Consider the following 16,483-nt stretch of genomic DNA (forward strand, 5'->3'; position numbering starts at 1 on the left):
GGCTACAGGGTCTAGATGATAATTTTTAAATGTGGTTTTGTTTATTCCTTTTCTTTCCATCTATAGCTTTTCATTAAGTCGAGAGCTCTCCCATGGAAGGCTCTTAATTCCATCCAACTTTTTGGCAATTCACGTTACCTTGAGTGGTGCTATGCAAGAAGAAGCCACTAGGGGGAACCAAGTGACAGCCACTGGCAGAAGGAGATGCAGCTGGCTAAGGCTGACCCTGGTCTTGTGGACCAGGAGTTTCCCCCCTTCCCCCTTTCCCAGATCTGCTCAATGAGCAAAGAGGAGGGGACATAACCATTAATCCAGCAAGGTATGCACAGCTCCCGTGTCAAAATGGATAGGGCAAAGAGGTCCAATGTGAGCTGCAACTCTCAGAAAGGAGCCATCATATTTAAGCCCAGGGCATTAAACCTTCTAAACCACTGGATAAAGTTTTGGCCCAGGTCAAAGATCTCAACAGTAGGGAAGAGGCATGGAAGTAGATGTGGCAATGATGGGGGTAGAGGAGTGGACAATGCCATTACAGTATTTGGCCTTATTCACCTCTTAATTCTTGCAGCAAGCCTTCTAACTACTGTGTATCAAGCATAGCTCAAGGTTCGTGTAGTAGATTGCAAAAATGGCCACAGATCCCTCTTGACAATGTGACTTTACAGCTCTTCCCATCAAGCGGTGAAATCCACGTCTCTACTCCTTGAATCTGGTCTTGCCCTTGTGACTTACTTGGGTCAGTTGGACATGAGTAAATGTGATTCAAGCAGAGGTTTGGTGACGGCTTGTGCATCAGGACTTTCATTTCTCGTTGTGCTGTGAAGACCACCAGGTGGAGAAGCCGGAGCCAGCCTACTGGGGGACGAGAAGGCATGTGGAACAGAAATGAATCATCCCAGTTGAGCCCATCCCTCGGATCAACCAGCCTGCCAACTTCCAGACACATGAGGGAAGCCTCCTAGACCACACCCAGCTGCAGTCAGGCTGACCCAAACCATAAGGATTGCCCAGATGATCCACAGAATTGTGAGAAATAATCAATGTGGTTTTAAGCCATAGATGTGGGAGTTTTTACGCAGCAAAAGTTAACTGATACTCTAAAGGAGATATGCCAATGAATGAGAAAGCATCGCTGCCCTCAAAAAAGCTAGTTTACTCTCCACAGGGTAAGAAATACAGGTAGTCACGTAAGTCGATACCATCATGGGTCCTTTAAGGGCAGAGGGACACTAACTGCTCTCGAGGACAAAGTACAACTGCCTCCACTCTGACCTGCTTTGATGACAGTCCTGGGCCTTTTCTCACATCTGAGCTTGGCCCCCAGCGGGAGCGAGCGAACCAACCCGAAACACCAGCTCCACCCTCCAGGCAGCGTTTGCTCCTTCCTCCCTAGAATTACTAAAACTGGGAGAGTGCCCCCAAATAACTGAGGCGATATTGTAGGCAGATGTATAGTCACGAGAGAGAGTTTCTCATCAGACCTCCTGTAATTTATGGGTATGACCCAGGCTGGTTTCAGTTTCTGTTTTAAGACAATGTTTGAAGGCCCTTTCCTGCTTCTTTTCAATTGTGATCCTCCTATATGACTGAGGGAAGATCCTGGGGGAAAGTGTCTGCCCCAATTCCCAAACCCTAGTCTGCTCCTTGTGTGTGTTACTTTCTACCTGCTAGACTCCAGGAAGGTTACTCAGGTGGGAGGAGGGCCAGCAGACCGCACCCACACCCCATAGTCTGTCTGCAGAGCCCCTGCTTGGGGGCAGGACACCCTTGGCCTCTGCAGGGGGACACAGCTGGCCTGGCCAAGGAGCTGGCTCATCACTTGCGCCCTGCACCTCCCTCTCTCATCAGCAGGCCCAAAGCCCTCCCACTGACTGGCTCAGAGCCGCGGCGAGACGCTCTTCCTCTCTCTGAGCTCGCCTCTCCCGCCATATTCCACCATCACCCCCAACCAGACTTGCTAAGTTTAAGATTGTCCTCTCTGTTATTAAAAACTGTCATACTCGTGGTCCAGCCACAAGCCCCTACGGTGGAAGGCTCATCTTATCACTTCAGCTAATCTGTCTAAAGCTCAATTTTGGAAAGAAAAAATAAATTTAGTAATATAGATGTAACCAATCAAAGCAAGCTGGGAAGACTCATTAGTCATTGTCAGCAACATTAAAGAATGCCAAGTATTAGAATTGTGTCTGAGTGTGAAGATATTAAGGGTTTTTTTGTTTGTTTGGTACTGGTTTACACACACACACACACACACACACACAGACACGCAGGCTCTCCACCCGCTCCTCATCCCAACTGATTCTTTAAGTTTCAGAGCTTGCGCTTAAATCAAGAATCATAGAAAATCCTTTCTTCCATCCCTCACTGAGCCTTTACTGTGTTTTGCATGGAATTATCTCCGTAATCCTTACAATCACCCTATGAGGTATATACTCTCATTGTCCCCATTTTCAGGTAAGGAAACAGGCTTAGAGATAGGACGTGACTTGCAGATGATCACGCATGCAGTGACAGATGGGTTCAGGGCTCACACAGTTGTGCACAACACCCCTCACTTTGTAAGGCCCGAGAGAGGGCTCAGATTGTGATGGTCAAGGTGAAAGAGAACAAAAAATGTGTCCAGTGAGACAAGCCAGTCACCAAAAGACAAACGATGCATTGTGTCAGTTTTATGAGGTACCTGGAGTAGTCAGACTCATAAAAACCTTGCAGGGTGTGGGGGACAGGGGAGGGGGGGGAACAGGCAGCTGTGTAATGGATACAGAGTTTCAGTTTTGCAAGAAGAAAAGAGGATTGGAGATTGGTGGCCCAAGGTTGGGGATCATTTAGCATTACTGAACTGCACTCTTAAAAATGGCTAAGATGGTAAATTTTACGTTATGTGTATCACAATTTTTTTTATTACGCATTAAGTTGGTGGTGGGATTGTTCAAGTACTCACATGTGTGTGAACAAAGCACATCAAATGTTCACAGTTGTCCTCCCTGGACGGTGGCAGTGAGTCTGTCTTCTCTTTGTATTTTTGAGTTTTGTTTTGGTTTGCTTTAAAATGAGCATGACATTTATTATCACCTCTCACTGTCTGGTTTTCTGGTTTAGGGTCATCTTCCTACTTTCCACCAAAGTGCAGACTCCTTGAAAGTGTTTGTTGCTAAGCTTGCAGTGCCTAACAGGGCAGGCTTATACTAGGAAGTATTTAAGCAGCAAATAAATGCAGTAGGGGAGCAGAATTCTTCTCAACGTAAGAATAAGCCTTTAGGGCATCAGAGGAGGGAGAAATCTCATTTGACATTCAGAGGAAGGGAGAAGCTCTGGGAGTTGATTTTGTGGCAATACCAAGTTGATATGGCCGCCATGTTTTTCCTACGTAGCCTATCTAGACCATTGCAAATGAACATGCAGTCAAAGTAGGGTGGGCCTGGGTTTGCTCTCCAAGTGCATCTTCAAGACAAGGCTTGTGCGACCCAACACCTTCCTTCCCACTCGTGTCAAAATTCATGAGGTCCTCCATCCAGATGGCCAAAAGGCACAGGAAATGATGCTCAGCATCACTCATCATCAGGGAAATACAAATCAAAACCACACTGGAATACCACCTCACACCGGTCAGAGTTGCTAAAATGAACAAATCAAGAGAATATAGATGCTGGTGAGGATGTGGAGAAACAGGCACCCTCCTACACTGTTGGTGAGAATGTAAACTGGTACAGCCACTCTGGAAAACAGTGTGAAGGCTTCCCAAAATCTATCAATAGAACTCCCCTATGACCCAGCAATAGCACTGCTAGGGATTCACCCAAAGGATACAGAAGTGCTGAAGCATAGGAGCACATGTATCCAAATGTTCATAGCAGCACTGTCAACAATAGCCAAATCATGGAAAGAGCCTAAATGTCCATCACCTGATGAATGGATCAAGAAGATGTGGTACATATATATATATATACATACCATGGAGTACTATATGGCAATGAGGAAGAATGAAATATGGCCATTTGTAGCAAAGTGGATGGACCTCGAGGGTGTCATGCTAAGCAAAATAAGTCAGGCAGAGAAGGATAGATACCATATGTTTGCACTCATAGGTCTACTAGGAGAGACCTGGCAGGGGACCATGGGCAGAGGAAGGGGGAAAGAGAGCGGGGGAGAGTGAGGGACACAGATCAAGGGAGACTACTGAATACTGAAGACGAACCATGGACTGAAGGGGGAGGGGGAGGGAGGTGATGGTCATGGTGGGGGGTCACTTGTGGGGAGATGCACTGGGTGTTATGTGGAAACCAATTTGACAATAAACTATTAAAAAAATTCATGAGGTCCTCGTGACACCTCCCCTTCTTCTTTCTATACCCTGCTCACACCCATCAGCACATCCTTTAGGCTTTGCCCTTTAAAAGCACACAGACTGGGGTGCCTGGGTGGCTCAGATGGTTGAGCATCCAATGACTTCAGCTCAGGTCATGATCTCACAGCTTATGAATTCGAGCCCTGCATCGGACTTTCTGTTGTCAGGGCGGTACCCATTTTGGATAGTCGGCCTCCCTCTCTCTCTCTGCCTCTCCCCGACTCACGCTCTCTCTCAAACATGAACAAACATTTAAAATAAATAAATAAAAATGAAAGTGCTCAGACTTCAGGCACTTACCACCCTTCAGCTACCACCCTGGTCTAAACCACTGTTGACTAGCACAGGGCTCATTGCGGTGGCCTCCTCATTATCTCCCCACTTTGGCCCTTGCCCTCCTTCCATCTGCTCCCAACAAATGGCCCAGAGAGATCTGGTTAAAGTGCAAGTCACGACACTTCTCTTCTCAAACCCTCCATGATTCCTCATCTCAGAGTAAAAATTAAAGGCATTACTGTGACCTACAAGTTCCTGCCCGTCCAATTCCACCGCTCTTCCATGACTTCCACGTATGTTAAGTGCACCTCTGATCTGACCATGTAATTTCTCATCCACACCAGGACACCTTTAATAGTGAAAGAAGCACTGTTGGTAATTTTGTCTGGGCAATAAACACACATCAACACAGTCCTGGGCAAACCAGACATATGCCCACTCTACTCATCTCCCCTCTCCTTTGTGCATCCTGAGCCAGCCACATGGCTTTCTTACCATTCCTGAAATATCCAGGCCTTGTCCTGCCTCAGGATCTTTGACTTACTGTTCCCTCTGCTTTAATTTTCTCGCCCAAGACATATATGAGGCAAGCTCCCTCATCCCGTCCATGTGTCACTTTCTCAGTGAGGCTCTCTCTGACCACCACTCTAGAATTGCAGCCCTCCCAGGGTGCCTGGGTGGCTCAGTTGGTTAAGCATCTGATTCCTGATTTCAGCTGAGGTCATGATCTCACAATTTGTGAGTTCGAGCCTCATGTCGGCTCTGTGCTGACAACGTGCAGCCTGCTTAGGATTCTCTCTCTTCTCCCTCTCTTTCTGCCCCTCTTACACAGGTGTACTCTCTCATTCTCAAAATAAATAAATATTTTTTAAACTTATTTAAAAAAGAATTGCTTTAATTGATTTTTTTAAAAACTCAAAGATATATTTATTCAATATATAGATAAATAGATATCATTGAATAAATGATGTTTTTCAGTTTACTTTTGTACTCCATTCCAGAGAGGTGGCAATCCACACACCCTTCCTGTACAGGAATTCTGAGTAGCTAACACTGAGGCCTGAAAAGCCACCCTTCATTCCCACCCTGGGTTGGGCCACACCTGCATCCTGGGATTCTGTGGCACCTTATTGGCTGGGCAGCTTCCATTGTGAGGTAGCTCTGGCTTCCTCTCCCAGAGGTAGACAGGCGCTGAGCCTGGCCCCACATCCCGGCACCAGGACCCGCAGTCCAATGGTACCTGCCTCCTCCCAGGCACACTGTTCACTTTGCCCTACAGCATTAAGGGCTGAACTGGGAGGGACTGGGAGCTCTGGTGAGTCCTGGCGTGTGGCCAACCAATCGTGAGGGGGCACTGAGGGTCCTGCTCAGAAGAGACTCTCATAAGTGTCCCCAAAGCCAGGTGAGGCACAGACAACATCAGCTTCTCCTGCCACCAGCGCTCCACTGATTCACACATCTGGGCTTCAGTCTGGGTCAGGCACGTCTCAAGCCTGCAGCCCCAGTTTCCCGAAGAAAAACTCACGGGAGGCTGGTTCAAGGCTGTTACAGGCCTTCACCCTGAGCTGCCACCACTTCCCCACCTTGTTGAAGATGTCACGGCTTGGAAGGGACTCCAACAGTGACTCTAGCTCCTTGGACGATGGGTCCAAGTCACTCTTGGAGAGGAGCACCAATGTCACTACAGAGAACGTCCGTCCTGCCGAGGAAGCCAATGGCTTATCGTAAGTGACTGTCCTGCCCCTCCAGATCTGAGGGAGCCGAGCCTGGCTGCCTTCACAGCCCTGGGCCACACCAGCCTAGTTGTCTAGTTCTCTCTTCCTGACATCTGCACCCCCACTGAACAGGAGACACATGGAAGAAACATGAAAGCAGAACCTAAGAAGGTTGATCCGTGCGGCTCTGGGTATTACATGTGCTTCCGGTTGTTGCAGAAAACCCAGATAGAGGGGCTGTCCCCAGCATGAGCTTGATTCTAGGAATCGATTTTTTTTTAATATTTTTTTAATGTTTTTTTTTTTCAGAGAGAGAGAAATATCATGAGCAAGGGAGGGTGAGAGAGGGAGACACAGAATCGGAAGCAGCCTCCAGGCTCTGAGCTAGCTGTCAGCACAGAGCCCAACGTGGGGCTCAAACCCACAAACCACGAGATCATGACCTGAGTTGAAGCCGGATGTTCAACCAACTGAGCCACCCAGGCGCCCCTAGGAATCAACTTTCTATCAGAGGCCGGTGCTCACCCTTCCAGTTTCCTCTGCTTTCCTGTCTTTCTACATCTACTATTATTTACTCTCTCCCTCCCGCTCGCCTATACACCCTCCTAGCCTCATGTCCCTACTCGCACTGCTGTAAACTCAGACACATGGAACTTTTTCTTTGAACTTTACTGCTAGATAGACTATCATCTAGTAATCAGATCAGATAATAGCCTTGGGCATAATAAGATTGTAAGTGACAATACCCAGTGTTGCTAAGGATGTCAGGAAATGCCCTTCCTCTGGTCCTTTTAGGAAGAATTAAGCTGGGACCTTTCCAGACAGCAGTGGTGTAAGGTATGTCAAATCATAACAGGTATTTATATAAAACATACAAATACTGCTCCTGAACTAATACTACGCTGTATGTTAACTAACTTGAATTTAAATAAATAAGTTTTTAAAAAACATGCAAATACTTATTTGGTGTATGCTTCCTTTAGAAGTACACACAACACACACACACACACACACACACACACACACACACACACACTCCTGGCTTCAGTGGCTCCTTAGGAGTAAGAAAATGGGGAAACAGAGAGGCAGAGAGATTTCTAGGCACTATGTAATAAGGTTTTTTGGTTCTTGTTTTTGTTTTACCTTTTGAATTTCATACAATGTGTACTTAGGTATTCGTAAGGATAAATATAAATAATTATATTCTTTGGTTGATAAATACCACTTCTAGGAAGTTTTCCTAATGACATAATAACACAAGTGCACATGATAATTTTATTGAAGCACCGATTCTAATGTTGACAATTTGGAACCAGTAGGAGATTATTTAAATAAAATATGATTCATACATACAGTAGAATACAATACAACCATGACAAGTGATAAAGGAAACCTATGTTAGCCGAAAGTGTGTGAGGCACACTATTCATAAAATTAATTTAGGAGACAGTATTATAAAATGGCTCTCCTTGTATAAACTTGTGTGCATTTAAAAACAAACAGAAATGTCCAGAGGAATGTTAGCCCACATGCTAACAGTGGTTATTTCCAATTAGTGGAAATCCACTATTTTGTTTTACAAGGGCAATGTATCATTCTTCAAGGAAAAATAGTTATGTTTTTAAAAATCCCAACATGTATTTTACTGTCCAAGTCCTTGATCTAGAATGCTGTTAGCCAGGGCACATGGTTTCTCCAAAGGCTGGTCTCACTTTTTTCCAAGAGATTTGATCAACTTGGACGAGATGCTGTTGTAGAAAAGAAGTGAGGTTGGGGTGCATGGGTGGCTCAGTCAGTTAAGCATCCGGCTTCGGCTCAGGTTGTGATCTCGTGATTCATGGGTTCAAGTCTCGCATCAGGCTCTGTGCTGACAGCTAGCTCAGAGCCTGGTCTTTGGATTCTGTGTCTCCCTCTCTCTGACCCTCCCCTGCTCATGCTCTTTCTCAATAAATAAATAAAAAACGTGAGGGATGGAAGGACAGAGGACAGGAAGAGGGGAGAAAGAGCATATCTTTTAGAGAAATAGCTATCAAATAATTGACAAAAGATAAAAAGTGGTATTTTGCTTTGTTTTTTGCTTTGACATTTTTTCCCAATAATTGCAGTTATCAAGAAATAAAGGTTATAAAAATGGCCTCTTGGAAGTGAAGGTACAGCAGGTACCCCCCATCCTCAGGTGAATAGACTGGACTAATGAAGATTCAAGCAGTCAAGGGGGGTCCCAACCGTCTCCCAGGTCGGTATTGAACTATAAAATTGGACATGGCCCTGACTCCCTAAACAATGAGACAAAGCCCTAGAGACATGAGCTCAGTCTCTAAGGGACTTGCTGTGTGAGCATGCTAAGCTGCCTCTAGACAGTTCTAAGACTGCACAAGAAGGTATTACCAATAGCTTCCTCAAGGCACATTATACTCTAGAAGGAACGAACACGTCTACCTTCTTCAACCAGCCCTTATTTGCCTGTTTTCTACCCACCCAGCTCTACTTCTCCTTCCAGGAGGCCCTTCTAGCAGGTGAGCACCATAAGGTCAGACCAAAGGCAGAGTGTTGCTGAGGAGGAGGAGGAGGGTGGTGATGATAGTGGTGGTGGTATTGGTGATGCCTCACATTTTAGAAGCACTTCATGATTCCAAGATTCATCATGTCATTACCTCTTGTGATTCTTATCACTTCCCTGGGAGATAGACAGGGCAATAATTATTCCCTCTATTTTTCTTTTTTGGCAGATGAAGAAACAGAAGATATAAGCATCTAAGTAGGGGCCAAATTTCATAGGTTAATGGCAGATCTGGAACTCAGAACTCAGGGCTCCTTACCTCAGGGGTCCTTACCTCTGAGTTCATTGCTCTTGCACTCAGCTTCTCATTTCAGTTCCTTCTTGATTCTCTTCTCATGATCCTGCACCACCTTCCCCCTTCCCAGTGCATCGGTGGTGCCTGAGCAGAAACTGCCAGCCCAGGCATGGAGAGCATTTAAAACCTGGTACCCAACATCTTACAAGGCACATAGTTAGCATTCTATATGCGCAGTAACAATTGCTATTAAATTGCTTCCAGTGCAAAGCATGGAACAGTTCACAGGAATATTAGTTGCATAAATGGATGAAGGAATGAATTAGAACCAGTAAATACTCCATATATCAGGAGAGGTTATGCTTTTTTCTAATGAGTGAATTAATAAGTGAACTGGCACCAATAATTACAAACTAAGAAAATTATTAGTTTTTTCATTTTCCATCTAGATATCAAGCATCTAGTAGGTCTCAATAAAGATTATTTGAGTGAGTATATGGTCAAATAAACCATTAGATGAATTAATGAATAAACTGGTACTAGGGGCTTATCCAGAACGGTAGCAATTGTTAATCTTTTGTTTAGAACCTATTGTGTGTGAAATATTTTTTGAGTCACCTAGACTAGCACCTGCCCTGGACCAGATGTTCCAGAGTTCACTTCATCTGGTTTTGTCCCTCTTCCCAAAGGGTAGAGGGTGCTGAAGATACTGGAAGGAGCCTGAGCTTTGGATCACCTTTCCCATCCACTGACATACCCTCCTGTCTCCCTATTCTTCCCTACAGGAGGATGCAAACCTTGATCCATTTATTGAAATGCAACATTGGCACAGGGCTCCTGGGGCTTCCCTTGGCCATGAAAAATGCCGGTCTATTGGTAAGAGGGGTCTGTGTGATGGAAACTAGGTTTACTTATTGGGGAGGGAGGAAGAGGTGATAGGCCCCAAAGGGCTTTGCACTGCTGATCAATGGTCAATTTGGGCATACCTTCTGCAATAGGAAATGTGCTCCTTGGCATCAATCCACTGGAGTCAAATGGAATGTACCTGGAGGGGACAGGCCATTACTCTTTTTGTCCCCCCAGTTTTATTGAGATGTAAATGACATAGAGTATCATATAAGTTTAAGGTATATACATAGAGTATCATGTAAGTTTAAGGTATACCACATGATGACTTGACATACATTGAAAAAAGATTACAACAAAATGTTTAGTTAACATCCAACTCTTTGTGTGTATGTATATATATGATAATATCATCTATTTTGCAATACTCACTCAAGCAAGCATACCATAGACCCGTGTTAACTATGGTCATCACATTGCACATTACATCCCCAGCACCTGTTAATCTCCTAACAGGAAGCTTGTACCTTTTCAACCCCTTCATCCAGTTCCCCCATCCCTCCACTATTCCTAAAGACCCACCGTACTCACACACCAGCACACGGTCTACTTTGCCACAGTCCTCCACATGCCCTAGAACTATATCCAGCCCAGTTCACTCATTTACCCTAGTAGCTTGGTCCCTGCAGATACGTGAGCATGCACTCTTGTTTCACACCATTACAGTGGTTGACTGAGAGAACATGGCTTGAAAGATGAGGATAACAAAAGTGTCACCAGTCCCAACACCCTGTGTCACCCCATCTTTGTCTCTTTGCTTGTGATGTTCCTTCTCCCTTGTTTCTGCCTTTCAAAATCTGCCTCCTCTGTGAAATTTTACTGTTTTCTATTAAAATCAATGCCACCTTCACCTTGTGTTTTTCTAGAACTTCTATCTACCTCACCTGAAATCCTTATAGCACTTACAAAGATGAGACATAATTTTTTAGTACACCTACCTTTCTCACTTCCCTGAAAGCTCCAAGGGCAGGAGCTCGATGATATATTTTTATACTTCCTCACAAAACCTGCTGTAGACACAGGAGCACAGGAAGTCCCCGTTCATATCTGTTGACTTGAATTGATGGCCAAGTATATGATTTCCATTTAGGTGATTCTAATTTTTCCTTCTCTCCAGGCCTAGTAAGTGGTCCCCATGTCAAAAGAAGGCATATCAAGACCCTGGGTTCTTCTGATATGACTTCCAACCTGTGGCAGTTCCAACCCTGAGATGAGACTCTCCTCCTTTGAAATCCTCAGGGTTCTAGAACTTCTGAAGAGTATTATTACCACATGGCCCTCAGCCAAACAATCTTTGCCAGTGTGGTATTTGCTGTCAGCTCTTTTATGCTCTGATTTTTGCTTCCCAAGAGTCATTAGATGATTTCTCTGCCACCCATCTCCCATCAGAACTTCTGACCATGATTCATTTGAGAAATACATATTCAACACCTACTATGTGATTCTTAGGCCCTGGGACTGTGGAAGTAAATAAGATCAAAGGAAGTCTGCATTATAAGGAGGCTACTTTCTAGTGAAATCTGGTGGTGCTCTTGATCTCTCATTTGTGTCTTTGTGATAATGTTGTGTCAGGTCATATCTGTAAAGGCACAAGTGTCCAGCACAAAAGACATGAAAGAGTCCTTCTTTATGGTCTTCTAATCATATCTGGGAGATTAGAATTAACAATGAGCTCACTCTATTTCTTAATCATCACACAAATAAAAAATGGAAACTATATAAGCATAAGATATTTTTGTTAGCTTGACTGCAGTAATCATCTTGCTGTGTATATGTATGTCAAATCAGCATGTTGCACACCTTAAATATATACAATCTCTAAAAAAAATAAAAGATTTATTGACAAATGAGACATACTAGAACGATGATTCTTGACTGGGGACGTTTGCACATACACCCCCCCCTCCAAGACATTTACAGTGTCTGGAGACATTCTCATCTGTCACAGCTCATGGGGAGAGAGTGTGCTCCTGACATTTTGAATAGAGGCCAAGGAATGTTCTGAACAACCTACAATGCACAGCGGGGCCTCCACAACAAAGAGTCATCTGGAAAATATCACAAATGCCACTGTTGACAACTCTGTGCTGGAGGAAGAGAACCAAGTCGTAAGAGGAAACTTGGTCTTCAAGTGTCTTGGAGGAATTGAGGGCCAGGGTGTGAAAAAGGAACAAGGGATCTAGAAGGCAGAACTCAAGGCAGATGAGGAAAAGTATGGGCTGTCCGTGGAGGTGGTGGGGTAATCATGGGAAGTATCCTAACAGAGAATAGGCAGCCACTTGGCCATGATGCTAAGAAGGGCATTTGAACTAGAGTGTCTGGAGCACAGGGACATTCAGGCAGGGACCTTCATCCCAGACACAGCTTTATGATGAGAGGGGCCCAACACCCAGACTGGAAGAGGGTCGGTTACAGGAGTGATCAGTGTGTGGTTGCTGTCCCCACTTCTTTTTCCCCTTAGGTGGGTCCTCTCAGTCTGCTGGGCATCGGGGTCCTCACCGTGCACTGCATGGTCATCCTGTTGAACTGCGCCCATCACCTCAGTCAGAGGTGAGAATCCTGCTTCTCTCTCTACCCCAGTGTCAAGCCCCATCTGGGTTAAATTTCCTTTGACCATAGACCCAGTTAATGGCCACTTCTGCAGCCACTGCACCTGCTGGTCTAGATTCTATAGAGCTGGTGGAGAGGATGTTAAAGTCCCAACCGGAAACCCCTAAGTCCAGGCCCAGGCCTGCTAACCTGCTGGATGACTTTGTCAAGTTCCTGCACCCTCTGACCCTAAATACTCATACCTGGAAAGATCAAAAGTGATAAAAGACGCAAGCAGGCTCTGTACACTACCATGAAAATGCGAAATACTTAGGATGTCCTTCTTTCCCTCTTACCTCCTTCTGCCCAACGCCCCCCCCTCCCCCAGTCCCCAGACACACACCTTGTAAGGGTGATTTGTTCTAGGTAAACCCTTTTTGGTACAATTTAGTAGAAGAAAAAAAACATAGTTGAAATGAATAGTCACAATGGCCCAGTCATTAATAAAGCATACATACAATACTCAGTGTTTACATATTTGAAATTCCAATGCAAAAAAAATTCCTGAAATAGAAGTCAAATGCAATGAAGACAAACCATGGTGAGGGTTTTGTATTTATAAACCAACAATCCATGGCTGATTAGTAATTCCTTACGGCCAGCTGCCTGAGGCTTCTCTATCTGCAGCACTCCGCGGCTCCCAAGGTGCGCAAACCCCAAAGGGTCCTTGTAGATGTGCGGAAACTGCCCCCAGGTCAAAGTAGAGAGAGATACTAACCGAAATTCCTCATAAAGGCAAATTATCAAAACCAAATAGGTGTATCTGGAGCATACAGTAGACACACCCAACTTGTAGGGCACTTTCCAGCTCGCAAAACGCTTTTAAGAGCACTTACTTATTCAGCAATTAAATGTATTGCCCAATTACATGTGCCAGGTACACGGCCAGAGCTTTACGAGCCTGGCACTATCATCATTCCCATCTCACAGATGAGAAAACTGAGGCTAAGAAGGGCTAAGAAGCGGCAGAGCTGGTATTCGGAGGCCTGTCTGACCCTGCTCTAACCATTTTGCGTGTTTTTTCTCCCCTTGAAAGCCTGGTGGGACAGTGATACCACCATGTAGGTTTCTGACACCTGGGCCATTCATGATAGTCTTTTCTGATTTTTTTTGATGACTTGTTTTTAATTTTTTTCTTAATATCGAGGTTACAGACTGACAACCTAAGAGCATCACAGTTTTTGTTTTGGTTTGGTTTAGGGGGGAAAAAAGCAAATTCCACCTTCTCCTTGCCAATTAGACAATGTGGCACCTCTGGGGTCTCATTCCTTCATTGCTCAGGGGCACCAAATCCCAAACAATCCTTTTTCGGGCCCCTAGGAGGCTCAGTTGATTAAGCATCTGCTTTGGCTCAGGTCATGATCTCATGGTTTGCGAGTTCAAGTCCTGCTTCAGGCGAGCCCTGCCCTGCTTCTCTCTCTCTCTCTCTCTCACTCTATTTCTCTCTGCCCCCATTTACTTGTGCCCTCTCTCTCTCTCAAAAAAAAAAAAAAAAAAAAAGAACCCTCTCAGAACAGGCAGTGGTTTGCCATTGCCTCTCCTCTTCCCCCCGTGGCACACCAGCCCCTCTCACCATATTACTGGTATCAGTCTGGCCCCATAGTTTTTGAATTTATAACCCTCAGACTAATATATTTGCCACTCCTATGCAATGTGACCTCATTTATATTTGAAATACCAAGCACAATGAGCAATAATAAAAATAGAAAGATTGAGCCGTGTTTCCAAAGTGTCTCCACATTCATCTGTCACTGTCCCCTCCTCCAGTCCCAGACTGAGTGTGAAAAACACGGAGGGTCAGGAGACTGAAGAGATTTGCTCAAGTTCTCCTAGCCATCTGAGGGGGTGTGTTGGGATTTAAATCCGAGACTTGAGTCTCAGTCTCCTTCGTCTTCCAGCGACTCCCCTCAGTCATGCAGTTAGCACTAGGGATCCATTCCTGGGCCACGTGCTCCTCCCACTTGCTCACAGATGGTTCCTCAGCAGGGCCTTCCCTGCCTTTAGGAAGGGCCACCCAGGGAAGAGGGACAAGACATACTGGAAGTTGGGTGTCACATCCCACAGGGGTGCTGGGCAAAAGCCTAAGTACCACGTTTGCATGGGACCTGGTCTGAGGGAGGCATCTCCAATATCCCAACATCCTCAGCAGTGGGAAGGAAGGAATAAAGTCCAGAAAAGAACATTGCTGGCTTGGCCATACCCGCACCCTTTCTTCCCATATTTCCTCCTCCCCCTACCTATGTTTGCACACCTCAAAACTTTCACATCCCTGCTCTCCTGGTTTGCAGACCTAAGTCAATGCACAGTTACTGTTTACTTAAAAATTTTCTTTTACTTAAATATTAGTGTTTAAAGAGACAACTAGAATGGTGCCTAGGTGGCTCAGTCAGTTAAGGTGGCTCAGTCAACTCCGATCATGATTTCACAATTCATGGGTTCAAGCCCTTAATCGGGCTCTGTGCTGACAGCTCAGAGCCTGGAGCCTGCTTCAGATTCTGTGTCTCCCTCTTTCTCTGTCCCTGCCGTGTGTGTGTCTCTCTCTCAAAAATAAATAAACATTTAAAAAAAAATTTTAAGACAACTACAGAAAAAGAAGAAAAGGCAGATTCCTGAAATCTTTTATTATTTTTTAACTTTTTTTTAATGTTTATTTATTTTTGAGAGAGAGACAGAGTGTGAGCAGGAGAGGAGCAGAGAGAGGGAGGGAGACACAGAATCTGAAGACAGGCTCCAGGATCTGAGCTGTCAGCACAGAGCCCGATGCGGGGCTTGAACCTACAAACCATGAGATTATGACCTAAGCCGAAGTCAGCGCTTAACCAACTGAGCCACCCAGGCACCTCCAAAACCTCTTAAAGTATATTATATAATACCTCATTAATACCATTACTGGAAAATTTTCAGGATGTTCCACGTTAACACACAAATACGTAATAATTACTATCTTTGGGAGTAAATTGCACCTTTAACAAAAATGGCTTAAGTTACACATTCTTGTCCTTTCCCTAGATTGCAAAAGACTTTTGTGAACTATGAAGAGGCCATGATGTACAGCCTAGAGACCTCCCCAAATGCCTGGCTGAGGACCCACTCAGTGTGGGGCAGGTAGTACTCATTGCTGTCACACCAGTCTGGGAGGGCGTAGTAATGACACTGATAATCCTCACCTGATCTTCCTTTCTTTTCAGTTACACAGGGCTAAGTGACTCTGTTCTTACCAACCACCAAACAACACAGGGAATCTCCTCTCATAGCTCCGTCCCCACCCCACTCTTTTTTTTTTAAGGTAGTTTTTGTTTATTTTTTTATAAGTTTATTGTCAAATTGGTTTCCATATAACACCCAATGCTTCTCCCCACAAGTGCCCCCCCATGACCATCACCCCCTTCACCCCTCCCCCTCCCCCTTCAGCCCTTGGTTCGTTTCCAGTATGCAATAGTCTCACATGGTTTGTGTCCCTCTCTCTCCCCAACTCTCTCCCCCTTCCCCTCCCTATGGACCTCTGTTAGGTTTCTCCTGTTAGACCTGTGAGTGCAAACATATGGTATCTGTCCTTCTCCGCCTGATTTATTTCACTTAGCATGACACCCTCGAGGTGTATCTACTTTCCTACAAATGGCCATATGTCATTCTTTCTCATTGCCATGTAATACTCCATTGTGTGTGTGTGTGTGTGTGTGTGTGTGTGTGTGTGTGTATATATATATATATCACATCTTCTTGATCCACTCATCAGGTGATGGACATTTAGGTTCTTTCCATGATTTGGCTATTGTAGAAAGTGCTGCTATGAACATTGGGGTACATGTGCTCCTATGCATCAGCACTTCTGTATCCCTTGGGTAAATCCCTAGCAG

The 16,483-nt window shown here is 45.0% G+C and overlaps 1 protein-coding gene and 1 long non-coding RNA gene across 5 annotated transcripts in view; one reads left to right on the forward strand and one right to left on the reverse strand.

Annotated features, from left to right (window-relative positions):
• Nucleotides 1-19: 19 nt before the first annotated feature.
• On the reverse strand, nt 20-11,247 carry LOC115294938. The gene is made up of 4 exons (XR_003910224.1): nt 10,976-11,247; nt 10,118-10,176; nt 9,171-9,286; nt 20-855 (listed from the first exon to the last, which is right to left on the reverse strand). It is a non-coding gene; the product is annotated as an uncharacterized LOC115294938 (long non-coding RNA).
• SLC36A3 (solute carrier family 36 member 3) overlaps nt 5,835-16,483 on the forward strand; it is a 28,533-nt gene continuing 17,884 nt past the window's right edge. For 3 of the 4 annotated variants that reach the window (XM_029943001.1, XM_029942998.1, XM_029943000.1), the window contains exons 1-4: nt 5,835-6,345; nt 9,917-10,007; nt 12,499-12,587; nt 15,636-15,731. In XM_029943001.1, coding sequence (XP_029798861.1) covers nt 6,215-6,345; nt 9,917-10,007; nt 12,499-12,587; nt 15,636-15,731 — 407 coding nt within the window. In that variant the 5' untranslated portion in view covers nt 5,835-6,214. Of the gene's footprint in view, nt 6,346-8,490; nt 8,573-9,916; nt 10,008-12,498; nt 12,588-15,635; nt 15,732-16,483 lie in introns of those variants that run through there. The other variant, XM_029942999.1, reaches the window with a different exon arrangement.

Source organism: Suricata suricatta, chromosome 6 (genome assembly GCF_006229205.1).
Source record: "Suricata suricatta isolate VVHF042 chromosome 6, meerkat_22Aug2017_6uvM2_HiC, whole genome shotgun sequence".
In the NCBI taxonomy this organism is placed as follows: domain Eukaryota; kingdom Metazoa; phylum Chordata; class Mammalia; order Carnivora; family Herpestidae; genus Suricata; species Suricata suricatta.